This window comes from Enhydra lutris, unplaced genomic scaffold, assembly GCF_002288905.1.
Source record: "Enhydra lutris kenyoni isolate GAN:26980312 unplaced genomic scaffold, ASM228890v2 scaffoldscaffold37, whole genome shotgun sequence".
NCBI classification, from domain to species: domain Eukaryota; kingdom Metazoa; phylum Chordata; class Mammalia; order Carnivora; family Mustelidae; genus Enhydra; species Enhydra lutris.
The window spans coordinates 26,329,664-26,348,110 of NW_019154121.1; the positions used below are offsets into that span (position 1 = coordinate 26,329,664).

The following is an 18,447-nucleotide window of genomic DNA, read 5'->3' on the forward strand; positions in this document are numbered from 1 at the left end:
GCCAAACCCCCTGCCCTGGGCTTCCTCCACCATAGACCCGAAGCCCGAGAGAGGAGCCCAGACGGGAGGGGGACTCTCTCTGAAGAACAGATGTTCTCAGAGTAGCCCAGCCCTGGCCACCCATGGTGTCACAGGGCCCGGCTCAGACTGGGCCAGGTGAGCTCCCAGAGAGGCCGCTCTCCTGAGGGACCGCTGCTCCAACCGGGGCTTCCTGCTGGCTCTCTTCCTAAACCCCTGTCACAGACCCCTGCCCTGAGCACATGCCCCGTCTCTCCCTCCCTCCCTCTCTCTCTCTCTCTCTCTCACACACACACACACACACACACACACACACACACACACACGCCTGCAACTCACCCCGTTGGGCTTGATTTTGCACTCCGCTTTTTTCCAGTCCTTCTTCCGGCAGCTGGTCTGCTGGAGCTTAAATTCCAGCCTCACAAAGGTCCCTGCAGGGAAGGGCTGCCGCAGACAGAGAAGGGCCAGCAGCCGGCTGAGCTCACTGAGCACTCCCGGGTGTGACCCGTTCCTCCTCCCCAGCCCCCCAGGAAACAGCTGAGAAGGGGGCTGGGGTGTTGGCCTCTCCCTGGAGAACTGGGTGTTCATCGAGCCCGAGGGCTTGGGCACCTGCTTCCCAGGAACGAGCTTGCGGCCCTGAGCCCCATCCCGCCCCAGGCAACGCCGCTTGGCGAAGCCACTCACGCTCACCGTTTCCGTGGCGCTGTCCACGCCGGTCTCCCTGAAGGCCCACTGGACAGGCGGGTGCTTGTGGAACTCTTCCAGGGCCACCTGCAGGCCGCGCTGCTGTGCTGCCGTGAGCTCGGCTCTGCCCAGGCCCACTGCGCCCAGCCACAGGGCCAGCGGCATCAGCAGCTGCCACATGGCGTCGCGTCGGTCCCCCCGGCCCTGCCGACAGTGTTGGGTTCTCAGCTCTTCATGCCGGCCCGCAGCGCCGCCAGCACCTGGCCCCGGAGCTGGGGGGGAGCGCGGGGGGGTGCCTGACAGGGCTCCGGGCTGGGCTTGGAAGGCCAGGAGGTGGCCCTTCGGTCGAGATCCCCCTGGTATACCCTTGGTCCTCGAATGCCTCCCTACCCCCGCACTGTTCCCTGGGCCCAGCTCTGCCCATGTTTGGCCTCCTCCCGGGTAGGTGCTGAGTTGGCTTTTGTCCTCAGGCCAACAGCCTGGGAAGCCCTCCTGTTGCCCACTCGCACCCTTCCCCCAACCCTTTCTGGCCCATTCCTTCTCCCCCACTTTGTCTCTGATCCCCTTTCCTGCCCGTTGCTCTCAGAGCCCCCCTCGGCTTCCCCACCTCAGCCTCTCCAGGTCTGCTTCTCCCTCAGCACTCTGAGCCTGCGGGCTCCTTCCCAGTCCTGGGAACCCTGGCCCCAGCACCCCCTTCTTCCCCCAGGCTAACTCAAGGGGGAGGGGCAGGATATAGAATGGAGGCCAGCTGGAGGCCAAATAGTTTTGGGAGGACGCAAACACAGGGGAGGGGCCCAGAGTGGGGTGGGAACCGGGAGGATGCTTAACCCTCCCTATGCTGGGGCCGCTCCTGATCACTGGCCCTACCCCTGACCCCAGACCCCGGAGTCTCACCTCAGCCCCACCATGGCTTTCTTCGTTAGGCAGCCCCTCCCTCCCTTAACTCTTTTCTGGGGCCTTCCCTCCACCCCTCTGCTAGACCTCCTGATCCTGTCCCCTTATCCGTGACTGGGGTTGCCTGAGTCACGGACTCCCCCCAAAAACTCTGTGTGTACTGGTGGTCTTAGGACCAGAAAGCTGCAGATGTGGAAACGGAGGTCCCCTCAGGGAGAGATCTCAGGGTGTTGCCTTAAAACAAGGACTTACAGACGGGGTTGATAGATCTCACCCTTGGAGCTGCTCCCTTTGGCTGGTCTCCTTACACCCGGCTGCCTCCCTCGCCCTCTCTCCCCTCCTCACCTCTTCTGTGCCTCGGGGTCTCTGCTTCCCGTGGCTGACTCTAGGCCAGGCTGTCAGCCACTTCCTGCCCCCTCCACTCCTCCTGGTCAGCCCCCATCTCCTCCCACTCCCACCCCTTGGGCCCCTCCAGCTCCCAGCCTGCCCAAGGCTCCTCCCTACCCCATTAGGACCGGCCTCCTGGCAGACAGCCCTCTGAGACCTCCCTCCCGTCCACCCACAGGCCTCCCAGCTGCAATCTTGCCGCCAGACCTTGACCCCGACCCTGGCTGACTCTGGCTGACCCTGGCCAAGCCTGGCCAAGCCTGGCCAAGCCGCCCTCCCCTCCCCCTCCCCCTGACCAAGGAGCCCAAGCATCTGGTGGTCTTGACCCAGTCTCTTCTCCATGAGATGTGGGCTGCCTTGCCTGCCGCCCCACCCCCGCCCCAGCCCCGCCTCTGTAGGGCCGCCTTCTTCTTCGGCTCTCCTGAGTGACCAGTCCCTAGAATCCTCAGACACACATTTCAGGACATTCTTCCCAGAAATACAGACATCTTCAAACCCCATGGGACCTTGAGGAGTCATTTGACCCCTTCCCCTGCTTCCCAAGCCCTAAAACCACACCAGGAAGGAAGGCCTCTCTGTCAGAGTGGATTCTGGTGTCCAGCAACCCCTGTATCACAAGCACACACAGTCGGTCTTGATCCTGCATGTCCCATCCTTGCTGGTGAGAAATTCAGGGCTCTCACATGGCTCCTGGGAGGCCACAGGCTCAGCGGAAGGGTGTGATGGAATTAACAAAGTTAGTGTGGGATGGGGGGAGCTGTCCAAATACTGCTCAGCTCGCGTGCATCCTGAGCAAATATGAGTGGGCTCAGGGACTCGGTGGGCCGGGAACCAGCCTGGCCATTTCTCTGGCCCCAGGCCCTAAGCTAATTGCCCAAAACAGGGTCTCATTTACCTTCCCGAATACTTAGTGACTGATGGCCCAGTGTTTGGCACAGATTTTCTCCCCGTCCCTATTCACCCCGCCATGGATCTCCACACGGAGCTGGCAGCTTCCTTCGCAATGTGCTCTGGGGGCACCAGAAAGACCCTGGGCTGCAGGGAGCTCGGACAGCTACCGTGGTTCCTTCCATGCCGTCTTGTAGAACGCGTCCTGTATCTCGTCCCTGGTTGTCTCCCCTCCCATCTCCTTTCTCCTTGTGAATGTGTACCATCTTACTCATTCACCATTGTTCTGATGGCGTTTTGGGAAGGAATAGGGATAAACACGTGTGTGTGATCTGTCATGTTTAATCAGAGTCTATGAGTTACTAAAGAAGAAAAATGACTATCTCACTACTATATATATATATATATATATATATATATATATAGTGTGTGTGTGTGTGTGTGTGCCCCTAAAATTCATATGTTGAGGTCATAACCCTAGGTACCTCCAGAATGTGACTGTATTTGGAGGGTTGGACTTTAAAGAGGTAATTAAGGGAAAAATGAGGTCACATGGGGAGGTTGGGATGACTGATCCAATATGACTAGGGTCCTTTATTTATTTATTTATTTGACAGAGATCACAAGTAGGCAGAGAGACAGGCAGAGAGAGATAGAGGGGGAAAGCAGGCTCCCCGCTGAGCAGAGAGCCCGATGCGGGGCTTGATCCCAGGACCCTGAGATCATGACCTGAGCCAAAGGCAGAGATTTTAACCTACTGAGCCACCCAAGGCGCCCCGACTAGGGTCCTTTAAAGAAGAGATTAGGACACAGAGGGAGGACCATGTGGAGACACAGGGAAAAGACAGCCACCTACAAGCCAGGGAGAGGAACTTCAGAGAACCAACACCGCCAACACCTTGATCTTGGACTTTTGGCCTCAAGAGTTGGCAGAATAATTTTCTATTGTTTAAACCACCCAGTGTGTGGACAGTCCTAGCAAACCTACACATACACACACACACACACACACACACACACAAACACAGAAAATCCTTTCCTAAGACTAATCAGGTGCTTTGTGATCAAAGAATTAGCTAGAATGGCTAATACTAAGCTGAAAAAAAAAATCTAAATTGCCTTTTTGAGAATAAACATATGAATCCTGTATTTTATCTGGAAAAAATATATAAGAAATCAGGATGCCTTTTGTAATGTTTTAAGGTGGCAGGAAATGAAACTTGGATTTTAATCAGTGGCTGTTTCTTAACATTAACAGGGGAGTGCCTGGGTGGCTCAGTGGGTTAAGCATCTGCCTTTGGCTCAGGTCATGGTTTCAGGGTCCTGGGATCCAGCCCCACATCGGGCTCATTGCTTGGTGGGGAGCCTGCTACCCACTTCTCTCTGCCTGCTGCTCTGCCTACTTGTGATCTCTGTGTGTGTGTCAAATAAATAAAATCTTAAAAAAAAATTAATGGGGCACCTGGGTGGCTCCGTTGTTAGGCGTCTGCCTTCGGCTTAGATCGTGATCCCAGGGTCCTGGGATCGAGCCCCGCATCAGGCTCCCCGCTTGGCGGGAAGCCTGCTTCTCCCTCTCCCACTCCCCCTGTTTGTATTCCTGCTCTCACTGTCTCTCTCTGTCAAATAAAAATAAAATCTTTTAAAGAAATAATGTACCATGAACATTTAAAAATTTATAGTAACTCAAGAAAATTCAACAAACTAGGGGAAGAGCAAGATAGTGGAGGAATAGGAGACCGAAATATCATCAGGTCCCAGGAGTTCAGCCAGATAGTTAACAAACCATTCTGAACACCTACAAACTCAATGGGAGATCAAAGAGAAGAGCAGCAACAATAGGAATAGAAAAGCGCCACTTCCTGGAAGGTAGGACGCACGAAGTGAATCTGAGGCAACATTTGGGAAGAGAGACTGTGGCGGGGGGGACTGGCTCCTGGCAAGTGGTAGAGCAGTGGAGCACAAAATCGGAACTTATAGAAGTCCACTTCACTGAGAGATGTCGCTCCAGAGGCTAAGCGGGGCATGGAACCCTCACAGGACAGTGTGGTCTCAGGAACTGTGGGGTCACAGAAAGACCGGGGGTGTCTGAGTGTGGCAGAGCTCCCAGGTATCACAGCAGTGAAGCTGACTACAGAGACGGAGCTGAGGTGGGGGCTCTCAGCTCAGGGTTACCTTAAACCGTGATCCAAAGCACAGTTGGGCCACTGCTCTTCAAGCAGGGACCCCACAAGTGTAGATCCGGGGAGAGTCCCTCCTTCCTCCTCCAGGAGGAGGGGTGGGGCAGCACACTGAAGGAATCAGCTGGATTTGGAGACTCCAAATGGGGCCGTGTGCCAGAGATAGAAATGCTTGGTTTCAGGCCAGGTGAGCACGGAACATGGCCAGAGACCAAGGAGACAGGAGGGACTGATTGCTTTTAAGCACGAGTCTTGTAGATAAGTAAGAAGAAAGGCAAAATATGTCTGGTCACGTAGTACATGACCTATAGTTGAGCAAGACCAGACAAAAAGGATTGTCTAACTAACTGCAGGTGCTCTCCGGGAAGGGGAGATAACAGAAAGATAAGCAGGCAGCGTTCCATCTTGAGCAGGCCAGGTGTTTCCAGCTGCTCGGCTTCAAGGACATGTCATCCTCTCCCACAGAGGCCTGTTGCTAGTACAGGTTTTTCTTAAGGCTATCTTTAAGCATGCTTGGTGACTAGCTAATTTCTCATGGGTTATATTTTAAGTAATACATTGTTCTGAGGGACGGTTACAGGGAACAAGCATCAAAATCCAGGAGGCACAGAGAACCCCTCTCAGAATCAATAAAAATATGTCCACATCCCATCACCTAATAGTAAAACTTACAGGTCTCAGTGACAAAGATAAAATCCTGAAAGCAGCTTGGGACAAGTGGTCTGTAACATACAATGACAGAAATATTAGACTGGCAGCAGACCTCTCCACAGAGACAGGCAGGCCGGAAAGGACTGGCATGATATATTCAGAGCACTAAACGAGAAAAATATGCAACCAAGAATACTATATCCAGCTAGGCTGTCACTGAAAATAGAAGGAGAGATAAAAAAAAAGCTTCCAGGACAAACAAAAATTAAAAGAGTTTGCAAACACCAAACCAGCCCTATGGAAAATATTGAAAGGGGTCCTCTAAACAAAGAAAGAGCCTAAAAGTAACAGACCAGAAAGGAACAGAGACAATACACAGTAACAGTCACCTTACAGGCAATACACTGGCACTAAATTCATATCTCTCAATAGTTACCCCAAATGTAAGTGGGCTAAATGCCCCAATCAAAAGACACAGGGTGGGGCACCTGGGTGGCTCAGTGGGTTAAAGCCTCTGCCTTTGGCTCAGGTCATGATCTCAGGGTCCTGGGATTGAGCCCCACATCGGGCTCTCAGCTCGGCTGGGAGCCTGCTTCCCCCTCTCTCTCTGCCTGCCTCTCTGCCTACTTGTAATCTTTGTCTGTCAAATAAATAAATAAAATCTTTAAAAAAAAAAAAAAAAGACCCAGGGTATCTGAATGGATTAAAAAAACAAGATCCATCTGCAGGATATGCTGTCTGCAGGAAACTCATTTTAGACCCAAAGACACCTCCAGATTTAAAGTGAGGGGTGGAAAACTATTTACCATGCTAATGGACATGAAAAGAAAGCTAGAGTGGCAATCCTTATATCAGATAAATTAGATGTTAAGCCAAAGACTATAATAAGAGATGGGGAAGGACACTCTATCATACTTAAAGGATCTGTCCAACAAGAAAATCTAAAAATTTTAAATAGCTATGCCCCTAACATAGGAGCAGCCAATTATATAAACCAATTAATAACAAAATCAAAGAAACACATTGACAATAATACAATAATAGTAGGGGACTTTAACACTCCCCTCACTGAAATGGACAGATCATCCAAGCAAAAGATCAACAAGGAAATAAAGGCTTTAAATGACACACTGGATCAGATGGACATCACAGATATATTCAGAACATTCCATCCCAAAGCAACAGAATACACATTCTTCTCTAGTGCACATGGAACATTCTCCAGAACAGACCACATCCTGGATCACAAATCAGGTCTCAACTAGTACCAAAAGATTGGGATCATTCCTTGCATATTTTCAGACCACAATGCTTTGAAACTAGAACTCAGCCACAGGAGGAAAGTTGGAAAGAACTTGAATACATGGAGGCTAAAGAGCATCCTACTAAAGAATGAAAAGGTCAACCAGGAAATTAAAGAAGAATTGAAAAAAAATTCATGGAAACAAGTGAAAATGGAAACACAACTGTTCCAAATCTTTGGGACACAGCAAAGGTGGTCCTGAGAGGAAAGTATATAGCAATACAAGCCTTCCTCAAGAAACATAAAAGGTCCCAAGTACACAACCTAGCCCTACACCTAAAGGAGCTGCAGAAAGAACAGCAAAGAAAGCCTAAACCCAGCAGGAGAAGAGAAATAATAAAGATCAGAGCAGAAATCAATGAAATAGAAACCAAAAGAACAGTAGAACAAATCAATGAAACTGGAAGCTGGTTCTTTGAAAGAATAAATAAGATTGATAAACCCCTGGCCAGACTTATCAAAAAGAAAAGAGAAAGGACCCAAATTAATAAAATCATGAATGAATGAGGGGAGAATACAACCAACACCAAAGAAATACAAACAATTATAAGAACATATTATGAGTAACTATATGTCAGCAAAGTTGACAATCTAGAAGAAATGGATGCACTTCTAGAGACATATAAACTACCAAAACTGAACCAGGAAGAAACAGAAAACCTGAACAGACCCATAACCCATAAGGGGCTTGAAGCAGTCATCAAAATCTCCCAACAAACAAGATCCCAGGGCCAGACGGTTTCCCAGGGTAATTCTACTAAACATTTAAAGAAGAATTAATACCTATTCTCCTGAAACTGTTCCGAAAAATAGAAATGGAAGGAAAACTTCCAAACTCATTTTATGAGGCCAGCATTACCTTGATCCCCAAACCAGACAAAAACCCTACCAAAAAGGAGAATTACAGACCAATATCCTTGATGAACATGGTTGCAAAAATTCTCACCAAAATACTAGCTAATAGAATCCAACAGTACATTAAAAGGATTATTCACTACGACCAAGTGGGATTTTTTCCTGGGCTTCAAGTTTGGTTCAATATCTGCAAATCAATTAATGTGATATAATACATTAATAAAAGAAAGAAAAAGAACCATATGATAATCTCAATGGATGCTGAAAAAGCATTTGGCAAAGCACAGAATCCTTTCTTGATCAAACTATTCACAGTGTTGGGATAGAGGGCATATAACTCCATATCAAAAAAACCATCTATGAAAAACCCACAGCGAATATCATTCTCAATGGGGAAAAACTGAGAGCTTTTTCCCCTAAGGTAAGGAACACAGCAGGGCTGTCCACTATCACCACTGCTATTCAACTTAGTACTAGAAGTCCTAGCCTCAGCAATCAGACAACAAGAAGAAATAAAAGGCATCTGAATCAGCAGAGAAGAAGTCAAACTCTCACTCTTTGCAGATGACATGATACTTTATGTGAAAACCCAAAAGACTCTACTCCAAAACTGCTAGAACAGGAATTCAGTAAAGTGTCAGGATATAAAATCAATGCACAGAAATCAGTTGCATTTCTATACACTAGCAGCAAGACAAAAGAAAGAGAAATTAAGGAGTTGATTCCATTTACAATTGCACCCAAAACTGTAAGATACCTATGAATAAACCTAAGCAAAGAGGCAAAGAATCTGTACTCAGAAAATTATAAAGTACTCATGAAAGAAATTGGGCAAGACACAAAGAAATGGAAAAACGTTCCATGCTCATGGATTGGAAGAACAAATATTGTGAAAATGTCTACACTACCTAAAGCAATCTACACATTTAATGCAATCCCTATCAAAATCCCATCAATTTGGGGCACCTGGGTGGCTCAGTGGGTTAAGACCTCTGCCTTCGGCTCGGGTCATGATCCCAGGGTCCTGGGAACTGTATGTCAAATAAATAAATAAAATCTTTTTAAAAAACCACCCATTTTTTTCAAAGAAATGGAACAAATAATCCTAAAATTTATATGGAACCAGAAAAGACCCTGAACAGCCATAGGAACGTTGAAAAAGAAAGCCAAACTTGGTGGCATCACAATTCCAGACTTCAAGCTCTATTACAAAGCTATAATCATCAATCAGTATGGTACTGGCACAAAAACAGACACATAGATCAATGGAACAGAATAGAGAGCCCAGAAACAGACCCTCAACTCTATGGTCAACTAGTCTTCGACAAAGCAGGAAAGAATGTCCAATGGAAAAAAGACAGCCTCTTTGACAAATGGTGTTGGAAAAATTGGACAGCCACATGCAGAAGAATGAAACTGGACCATTTCCTTACTCCACACACAAAAACAGACCCAAAATGGACGAAAGACCTCAATGTGAGATAGGAATCCATCAAAATTCTTGAGGAGAACACAGGCAGCAACCTCTTCAACCTGGGCCGTATCAGCTTCTTCCTAGAAACATCACCAAAGGCAAGGGAAGCAAGGGCAAAAATGAACTGTTGGGACTTCATCAAGATAAAAAGTTTTTGCACAGCAAAGGAAACAGTCAACAAAACCAAAGGACAACTCACAGAATGGGAGAAGATATTCATTCGCAAATATCTTATCAGATAAAGGGCTAGTATCCAAAATCTATACAGAACTTATCAAACTCAACACCCAAAGAACAAATAATCCAATCAAGAAATGGGCAGAAGACATGAACAGACATTTCTGCAAAGAAGACATCCAAATGGCCAACAGACACATGAAAAAGTGCTCCACATCACTCGGGATCAGGGAAATACAAATCAAAACCACAGTGAGATACCACCTCACACCAGTCAGAATGGCTAAAATTAACAAGTCAGGAAAGGACAGATACCGGTGAGGATGTGGAGAAAGAGGAACCTCCATACTGTTTTCCAGAGTGGCTGCACAAGCTCGCATTCCCACCAACAGTGTAGGAGGGTTCCTCTAAAAGTTGAAAATAGAGCTACCCTATGACCCAGCAATCGCACTACTGGGTATTTACCCTAAAGATACAAATGTAGTGATCTGAAGGGGCATGTGTACCCCAATGTTCATAGCATCAATGTCCACAATAGCCAAACTACGGAAAGAGCCTAGATGTCCATCCACAGATGAATGGATAAAGAAGATGTGGTATACATACACACACACATACACTGGAATACTATGCAGCCATCAAAAAACATGAAATCTTCACTTTAGCAACGACAGGATGGAACTAGAGGGTATTACACTGAGTGAAATAAGTCAATCAGAGAAAGACAATAATCATATGATCTGTCTCATACGAGGAATTTGAGTGGCAGGGTCGGGGGTCGTGGGGGTAGGGAGGGGAAAAAAAATGAAAGAAGATGGGATCGGGAGGGAGACAAACCATAAGAGACTCTTAATCTTAGGAAACAAACTGAGGGTTGCCAGGGCGCTGGGGAGGTAGGCATAGGGCGGCGGGGTGATGGACACTGGGGAGGGTATGTGCTATGGTGGGTGCTGTGAATTGTGTAAGACTGATAATTCACACACCTGTATCCCTGAAGCAAATAATACATTATATGTTAATTTTAAAAAAGGGGAAAAAGGGGGCGCCTGGGTGGCTCAGTGGGTTAAAGCCTCTGCCTTCGGCTCAGGTCATGATCCCAGGGTACTAGGATCGAGATCCGCATCGGGCTCTCTGCTCAGTGGGGAGCCTGCTTCCCTTCCTCTCTCTGCCTGCCTCTCTGCCTACTTGTGATCTCTGTCTGTCAAATAAATAAATAAAATCTTTAAAAAGGGGGGGAAGAAAATTCAGCAAACTAATAAAAGGAATTTGCATCTTTATGAAGTATATTTAAACAGTCAGCTTCATGGATGTAAAAATATTTTCTTTCTTTCTTCCTTTCTTTTTCCTTCCTTCCTTCCCTCCTTCCTTCCTTCCTTCCTTCCTTCCTGCCTGCCTGCCTGCCTGCCTGCCTTCCTTTATGTATTTATTTATTTATTCTTTTTTTTCTTCAGTATTTTCTTAAATCCAAGTGGTTGGAAGGCAGATAGATACCAGGCTGGAGGTCCGTCAGATTTCATGGAGTTCAGTAGCCGTCCTGGGGGATCCACCGCTAGATGGGGATGGTGAGCACAAGCAAGGCCCTTCAAAGGCCCAGTTTCTCAGCCAGTGTTTTCAAATAACAGGCTGTGGAATTATAATTATTTTGGGACAGAGAGAGAGAGAGCAGGGAAGGACAGAGGGAAAGGGAGAGAGAGAATCCTAAGCAGGCTCCACACCCAGTGCCGAGCCTGAAGCACGGCCCAGTCTCACAACCCTGGGATCATGGTCTAAGCCAAAGCCAGAGTCAGAGGCTTTAACTGACTAAGCCACCCAGGCATCCCAGGAATTATCTTTCTTACACACTTGTGGTAGCCTGCGGTTTTTGATTCCTAGTTTAACCACCCAACTTCTTTAGCTCTGTCTGACCCATAGATCATGCTCATTTGGTTAGAACCGCACACCAGAGCCGCACAGATAAGCAGCAGCAGCCCCACGAGGGGAGGAAGGCAGTTAGAGCAGTTCAGACGCCGTGAAATCAAATACTTTCCAAATGTGCATTTTAGAATTAATTTTATTTTATATATTATTTGTCAGCTGTAGTCATTTAATAGAATGTTACCATGTAGCAGGTATTGTTGTCATTTCTAATAACGTCCCCCAAATAAACCTTCTTAAACCACATAAGAGGTAACTCTCTACTCGTGTTTTAAGACGTCTGGAGCAAACCACTTCTGAGAACATCTGAGACGGCACCGGCCGACTCGGAAGGCAGCGTGTGTAACTTTGAGCCCGATTTGGCCTTGGAACCCATGCGGAGTCTCTGAGCTGAAACCGAGTTTGCATTCTGCCTGCCCATGTGCAGTTATCTGAGGAGGGTCTGGGTAGGAATGAGCTACAGTTGGAGGTAGCGTTTCTGTTACCTGGCGAACTCGACCAGATGGCCTTCGTGCACAGGAGCACGTGCCACCGGCGGGCGCGACACGTTTGCAGACACCTGCTTCTGCTAAATGGTGAAGGCTTCGCAGAGATTCAGTTTTAGAATTTTCGTGGTGTTTCCCAATCAAGCTTGGTTTTTCGTAGATTTTAAACCAAGAATGGATACACATGGGGCTTCTAACACAACTTTAGAATTAAGTTGAAGAAGATACAACCCGAAGCCAGTATGGAGTAGAAAAAGACATAGCGTCCCAAGAATAGAAGAGATTTGACCTCAAACAGGTAAACATGGAGATCTCTAGGTAAAGTCAAGTGCCTTCTCTCTTGGCTGAGACGCCACAATGGTTCGTTGCCACGTTTCCTGGCAGCGTATGGTCCTGAGAGCAAATCACCAAGCAGTGGTAAACGTGGTCTCCGGAGTGTCGGGTGCCCTCCTTCCCCTGAGCAACGATCTGCCTCAGAGCGGAGGTTCCTCAAAGGTCCTCACGTTCCTGTCATTCTAGAATAATGTTCCAGATAAAAGAATATGTTGAAGGCACTGCTCCGAGTCCTTGAGGACAGTCTGGGTCCTGAAGGGAGGGGAGTTACAGACTCAAGTTTTCTTCTAAATGTCTTCTTCTTTGCCTCACTCACATACTGACTGGAATTTTCCTATGAGGAAAAGTGGTATTTTTCTCTCGCCCTAAGTTCTGTCAGACTCCCATCACCCGCTTAACAAGCAGGGTGGAGAGTTTAAAGTTTGTGGGGAAACGATGGTCCAGACCTCACGCAGGATCCGGTTCGCTCCTGGTGGGCTCGAGGTCTCACATTTGCTTACCCATTTGGGCCCCAGGCAGTTACCGAGGTCCCCTCCCTGTGGACCTGACACCTTTCTAGAGGCCGGCTGCCTGGGAAAAGACAGGCCAGATTCCTGCTTTCGGGTGACATGAGCCACGCACGACAGTACAGCCAGGTGGGGGAGCTAGAAGGGGAGCCAGGAGAAGTGGGTGGTGGGCTGATGACGACCCTAAGCCCTGATCGGGTCCAAATGTCTGCAGTCTGTGTTGTCACCTTATATGGCAAAGGGCACTGCAAATGTGAGTTGGCTGAGAACTTCGAGATGGGGAGATCATGTTGGGGAACTATAACGAAAAACAAGATCTCCTACCAACCCAGGATATCTCTCTGCAAAGGCAGAAGAGAAGGAAAGCAGTTGAATTATCCAATAAGCATGAAAGCAGAAAGGGACCCACATTGCGGGCCATCCGCTAAGAGATTAGGAAAGCAGGAGGTGGTCTCCCCACCGTGACACAGCCTGCCACCAGATAGAGCGGAACTCGTCCTCAAGCAAGAGGACTCCCCCGATGGTACCATTTGTCACCCGGGGTGCATCCTCAACTCACCTGGCCACGGGGTGGCCGCCTGTGTTTGCTAATTGCCTTTCTCCCAAGGAGCAGTGCGGTCTCTATCCTTATGACAGGAGATGGCTCTGCAGCCTGGAGCCTGGTGACCTGGAAGTCAGCCCCACCCCCCTCCTTCCGTGGGTCACCCTCTTCCTTGGTGTTTACATTTCAAGGAGGCAGCTCCCAGGACCTTGGGCTGAGGCCTGGGTTCTAAAGAGGCTTACAAAGTTCTAAAGAGGTTCTAAAGAGGCAAGAGGCTTACAAACCTCTCAAAGGGGCAGAGAAAAATTCACGATGACAACTTTTCTCAAGTAAATGCTCTAAGGAACGGGTGGGAGAGAGAGTCTTCCTTTTTGCACCAGGGAGAATTAAAACATTTGTCTCAGTTTTAATTTATATTTGTCCTCAGAATTAGCCTGGATTGTCTGGATGGCCACTACATGTGATCACAAGTGTGCTCATGAGTGGGAGAGGTGGGGAGCTGGGACTCCAGCAGGGACAGAGGGCACAACTGAAGGGACGTGCTGGCCTGGAAGATGGAGGAAGCGGCTGTGGGCTCGGGTGCACCGAAGGCAGCTCTAGAAGCTGTAAGAGGTGAGGGGACCAGATATTCCCTAAGAGCCTCCAGAGTGAACACAGCCTGGCCAACACCTCCGTTTCTGCCCACACTGATTCTGGACTTCTGGCCTCCAGAGCTGGAAGAGAATGAATGGTGCGGTCTTGAGCCACCAGATTTGTGGGTGTTTGTCGCAGCAGCCACAGGAAACTCCTGCAGGTGGGCGGTGCGGACAGGAGAGAGGCTCACTGGGAAGCACGTTTTGAGGAGGATGCTTGAGCCCGAATCTGAAGAAAGTGATGAGCGAACCCTATAAAGATGAGCAGGAAGGGCTTTCTAGGCAGAGGGAACAGCCACTGAGAAAGCCTCTGGGGGGACCTGGTTACCGTGGCTGGGCAGTGGCCTCGGGGTGCCCAGTCCAAAGGTGGGTGCGGTCAGACCAGTTGGAACCTCAGAGGTCCCAGCAGCCGTCTGCGAGGTTTTCAAACCGAACTGTGCCATGTTTTGGAAGGGCACGCGGGGTGGGGTATGGGGAGGAGGGGACAGGCCTGGGGCGGCCTGAGGTGCTGCGCAGGGCTGGGGGCAGGGGGCACGCAGCTGGGAGGCGCCCAGGCACTGGCCTCACCGCAGCAAATCAGATCTCTACCTGGTTTCCTTGCCACCAACCCCATGATTTTACTTTTAGAAAAAGACCCTTGGAACTAGCTCTGGGACGGCAGAGTCAGGTGCAGCCATCTGGGTGACATCTCAGTCTGGGGCAGCTCTTACAGCCTGACCTTGCCACGTGCAAGGAGGAGCGCTATGATCTTTTCCTGGGGAGGTTCCACATGACCCAGCAAGATCCCTTCACCAGAGGTGCGGGCCGGGGACACTCGGGGTCTTCCTCAGCGCGGGTGGCGGCTGCTTTCTCTCCAGGTCTGTGCCTGGAGGGCCCAGCATGAAGCGCTGCCTGAGCCACTGCGAGGGGCCAGCAGGCGTGGCCTCCACACAGCTCAGCGTGGGACCTTTCTGCCTCCTCCCCACACGGCCTGGGAACTCCTGAAGGAGCTCTGCGAGGCTTCCCGTCCGCCTTCAGGATGCTCTATGAAGCCGGACCCCACAGCTGTTAGTAGCATTAGAGTGAAGTTCTCTCTTCTTTCTGGCTTCCTGCTCTCCTCCAGCTTTTCAACAGTCATCCATTCAAAGGTTATCAACAAATGGCTTGGTTTTATTTCATATTAAGTACTACCCCAAGAAAGACTTCCATTGCTAAACTGGGCGGAGAAGTCCTCTTAATGTCCTTCCACGTTGTGGGAAAACAGCACGGTCTGTTTCTGTGTGGCTCACCAGGAGGCCCCGCACGTGGCCGGTGGCAGAGTGCGGGCACTAACTCAGTATTTGTTGGCTGTGCAGTGAGTCCTATGGGGAGGCCTGGGACCGTGTATCTGCGAGGGGTGGGTGCGGTTTGCCCTCTGGCAGATGCGGGACTGCTTCTAAGCTGTACTCGGTCCTCTTCATAAAGAATTTCTGGAAACATTACTCCCCTCATCCCCGGTGTGCTCACTTACTTTGCCATCTAATCCAGTCGTGGGGGCCAGGCACGGTGGGAGGGGAAGAGGATCCTCCCAGAGCCCCTGCCAATTTTGCTGCCTAGTGGGTCCTCTACCCTGTACAGTCCTACTGTTCTCTGGCAGCAGGTCAGAGCTGAGACAGTCTCCACTGGGTTAGGCCGTTTGGCCGGTTGCTGTACCCCCCCCCCATATCCTCCTCTAAGGGATATTGAAGGGTGGAGTCCCAAATACCAAAGCCTGGAATTCCTGGCTGGCAGGAAGGCCTGGGAATCCCTCCCAACTCCTGTGTTCCTTTCCATTCTGCAGAGTGAAGGGCCCATCACTTGCTTTGGCCAAAAGAGGAAGCTACAGTAGGTGGCTAACTCCTGATTGGGGGGGGGGGCGGGAGAGACACTTCTAGTGGGGGCTGGAGAGTGAGGGAGTAGTTTGTGGGCTTAAGTGAGACAGGTTCCCAACAGATGAAGATACTCGGGGGGTCCGCAAAGCAATTCCCCTTGGAGGGGGCCTGCAGGAAGGAAGCGTTAGATGTGCGCCGCAGTTACTCCTGAGCTGATAGGAATCTCACATTTATTCTGCGCTGGGCCCAGCAGTCCGTGCTTTTCCTACACGTACAGCTTCAATGGTGAAGAGTAGGGCCGGTTTCCTATCAACCCCTATCTAGCTGTGTGGCCCCGGGGAAATTCCTCTACCTCTCTGAGACTCAGTTGTTTCATCTGTAAAATGAAGAGAAGAGTAGGTTTTCTAGGGCTGTTGAAAGGTTTAACTGAAATGTGTATGTGAGGAGTTTATCACCCACCAGGACCCACCAGGCAGCAAAAATTGTCTGACACAACAGAAGGACTCCCTACATATTAACTATCTTACTAAGTATTTAGGTAAAAACTAGACTATCTTAGGGGCACCTGAGTGGCGCTGTTGGTCAAGCTGCTGACTCCTGAACTCAGCTCTGCTCTTGATCTCAGGGTTGTTGAGTTCAAGACCCCATGCTGGGCTCCACCCACGCTGAGTGTGCGAACTACTTATCAAACAAACAAAGTGTCTTCTGAATGTTCTCATAGACAAATCCATTCTTCTGTAGCCATCAAACTGGACATGCATCGTATGATATGCTATATGCTATGGACATGATCTGACAAAAGTTTTTCTTCTCATGTTTGTCAATTTTATCACATAAAAAGTATACAACTTATACATTTAATCTACAAATAGAAACCTCGACTGTGAGAGATAAAATAAGACCCGAACAATTGGGGGACAGGGATCTTCAGTCTCTTCAAATGGATTTTTAAAATATTGACAATATTTTAAAATATTTGACAAATTCTAAAGTTTATTCAGAAGAAGAAATGAGTGACTATAGCTGACAAAATTTATTTGGGGGCGGGGGAGGAATGTGTGTGTAGGGGGAGTACTTACACTATATTAAAACTTATTTTCTGTGATAAAAATACACACATAAAATTTAATTTGGGGTGCAGGGCTGCACTATATATGACACCAAAGGCAGAAACCATAATAGCCTTTTACTTTATAAGATATGAACCCCCAAGCAATGTGAACTAAAGCCAAATTTCCCAACTTAAAAAAATGGACAAATAAAGTGAGCAAAGGGACATAAGTAAATCCGCAAGAAAATACAAAAAGGCAATAAATATGTGAAAAAACAAGCTAGCTAACTAGTAATCTAGGAAATGAATTTTCAAAACAATGGGAAATAATGACTTTAAATTTGAAAAAACAGCCTGCGTCATCAAGGATATGGAAAAATGGGCATTCTCAAGGGAAAGCTAATAAATTTTTCTGGAAGATAATTTAGAAAGCATTTTAAAAATATACATTGCCTGTGATCCATCAGTTCCCCACTCCTCGGATTTTAAAATCAGCCATGCGCAATAAAAGAGGAATCTCTAATGGTACAGAAAACCAAGAAAGTTTACTTGTACATTTATGCTGCCATTAAGAATCATATCACAAGAGAGTATCTAAAAAAACGGGAGAAAACTCACAATACTGTTAGTGAAAAGGGCAGAATACCTTTTTTTGCAACATATTATCCCAATTACGTCAAACATGCATAGATAAGTATAGAAAAAAACACCGGAGGAGACATACCAAAATTTGAAATGTAATGACTCCAGGAACTAAAAGTATGAGAGATTTTTATATTCTATTTCCGATAGAACTGGTGCAACAGATCTAAGTGTTTTAAAAATGAATGCACGATTAACACCGACTTTGTTGAAAAGCGTAAAAGTACATGACAGCGTCCGAGCCTGGAAAACCCAGGAAGCGTTCCGTTCGCAAAGCCGCGGCCACCTGCTCGGCGGTGAGTCACGGGCGCGGGCTCGCACCTGCCTCCCCGCTCGCCGCCCGGCGGCCGCGCGGTTCCACGCGACATGGCCGGCGGCCAGGGCAGCCCCCGGGCCAGGCCCGCGCCCCCGGCCACGGGAAGCCGGGAACGCCTGCTCGCGGTAATTTCTGGAACAGGGGCATTCTCTTTCTAAAGTTCACACGGTCGGGCCTTTCCGTTCTCCGCTGGTGAACAAGCCGGAAGGCAGACTCTCGCGTCGGCCGCGCCGCGCCCCGCCGGGGGCATCTCGGTGCTGCAGCGCTGCCGGGGGTCGAGGTGGCCGGCGGCGGCGGCCGCACCCGTGGACGGGTGGCCCCAGGGCGGCGGGCGCCCTCTCGGAGGAAGCTAGCGAGGCCGGGCCCAGCCGAGGCACCGCAGTCCGGCCACGCGGTCGCGCAGGGACGCGCGTCCTCCGTAGGGACAAAGGGTCGGGAAACTTGAGCCGGGCCGGTCCCGGAAAATCCGGGCTGCGGTCGCCATGGCGACGGAGCCGGGATCCGGGCGGCCGCCCCCCGCCCGGCCCGCCAGAGGGCGCTGGGATGGGGGCGCGGAGGGGACGGGCCCCGCCGCCCGCCCCGCCCCGCCCTCCGGCCGCGGCCGCCGGCCCCAGCCGGCGACTGACCCTCGGCAGCTCCTGTAGTCACGTGGCGCTGGGAACCGGCGGGGGGGCTGGGCCCGGGCCTGGC

General features: G+C 49.4%; 1 protein-coding gene across 6 annotated transcripts in view; it reads right to left on the reverse strand.

The window, feature by feature from the left end:
- LOC111154408 (retinoic acid receptor responder 2) overlaps positions 1 to 2,016 on the reverse strand; it is a 3,972-nt gene extending 1,956 nt beyond the window's left edge. Inside the window, exons 1-3 of one of the 6 annotated variants that reach the window (XM_022513973.1) lie at positions 1,942 to 2,016; positions 709 to 906; positions 358 to 462 (exon numbers count right to left, since the gene is read on the reverse strand). In XM_022513973.1, coding sequence (XP_022369681.1) covers positions 358 to 462; positions 709 to 882 — 279 coding nt within the window. In that variant the 5' untranslated portion in view covers positions 883 to 906; positions 1,942 to 2,016. The other 5 variants (XM_022513975.1, XM_022513971.1, XM_022513976.1 and 2 more) reach the window with 5 other exon arrangements.
- Between the last annotated feature and the right edge of the window lie 16,431 nt (positions 2,017 to 18,447).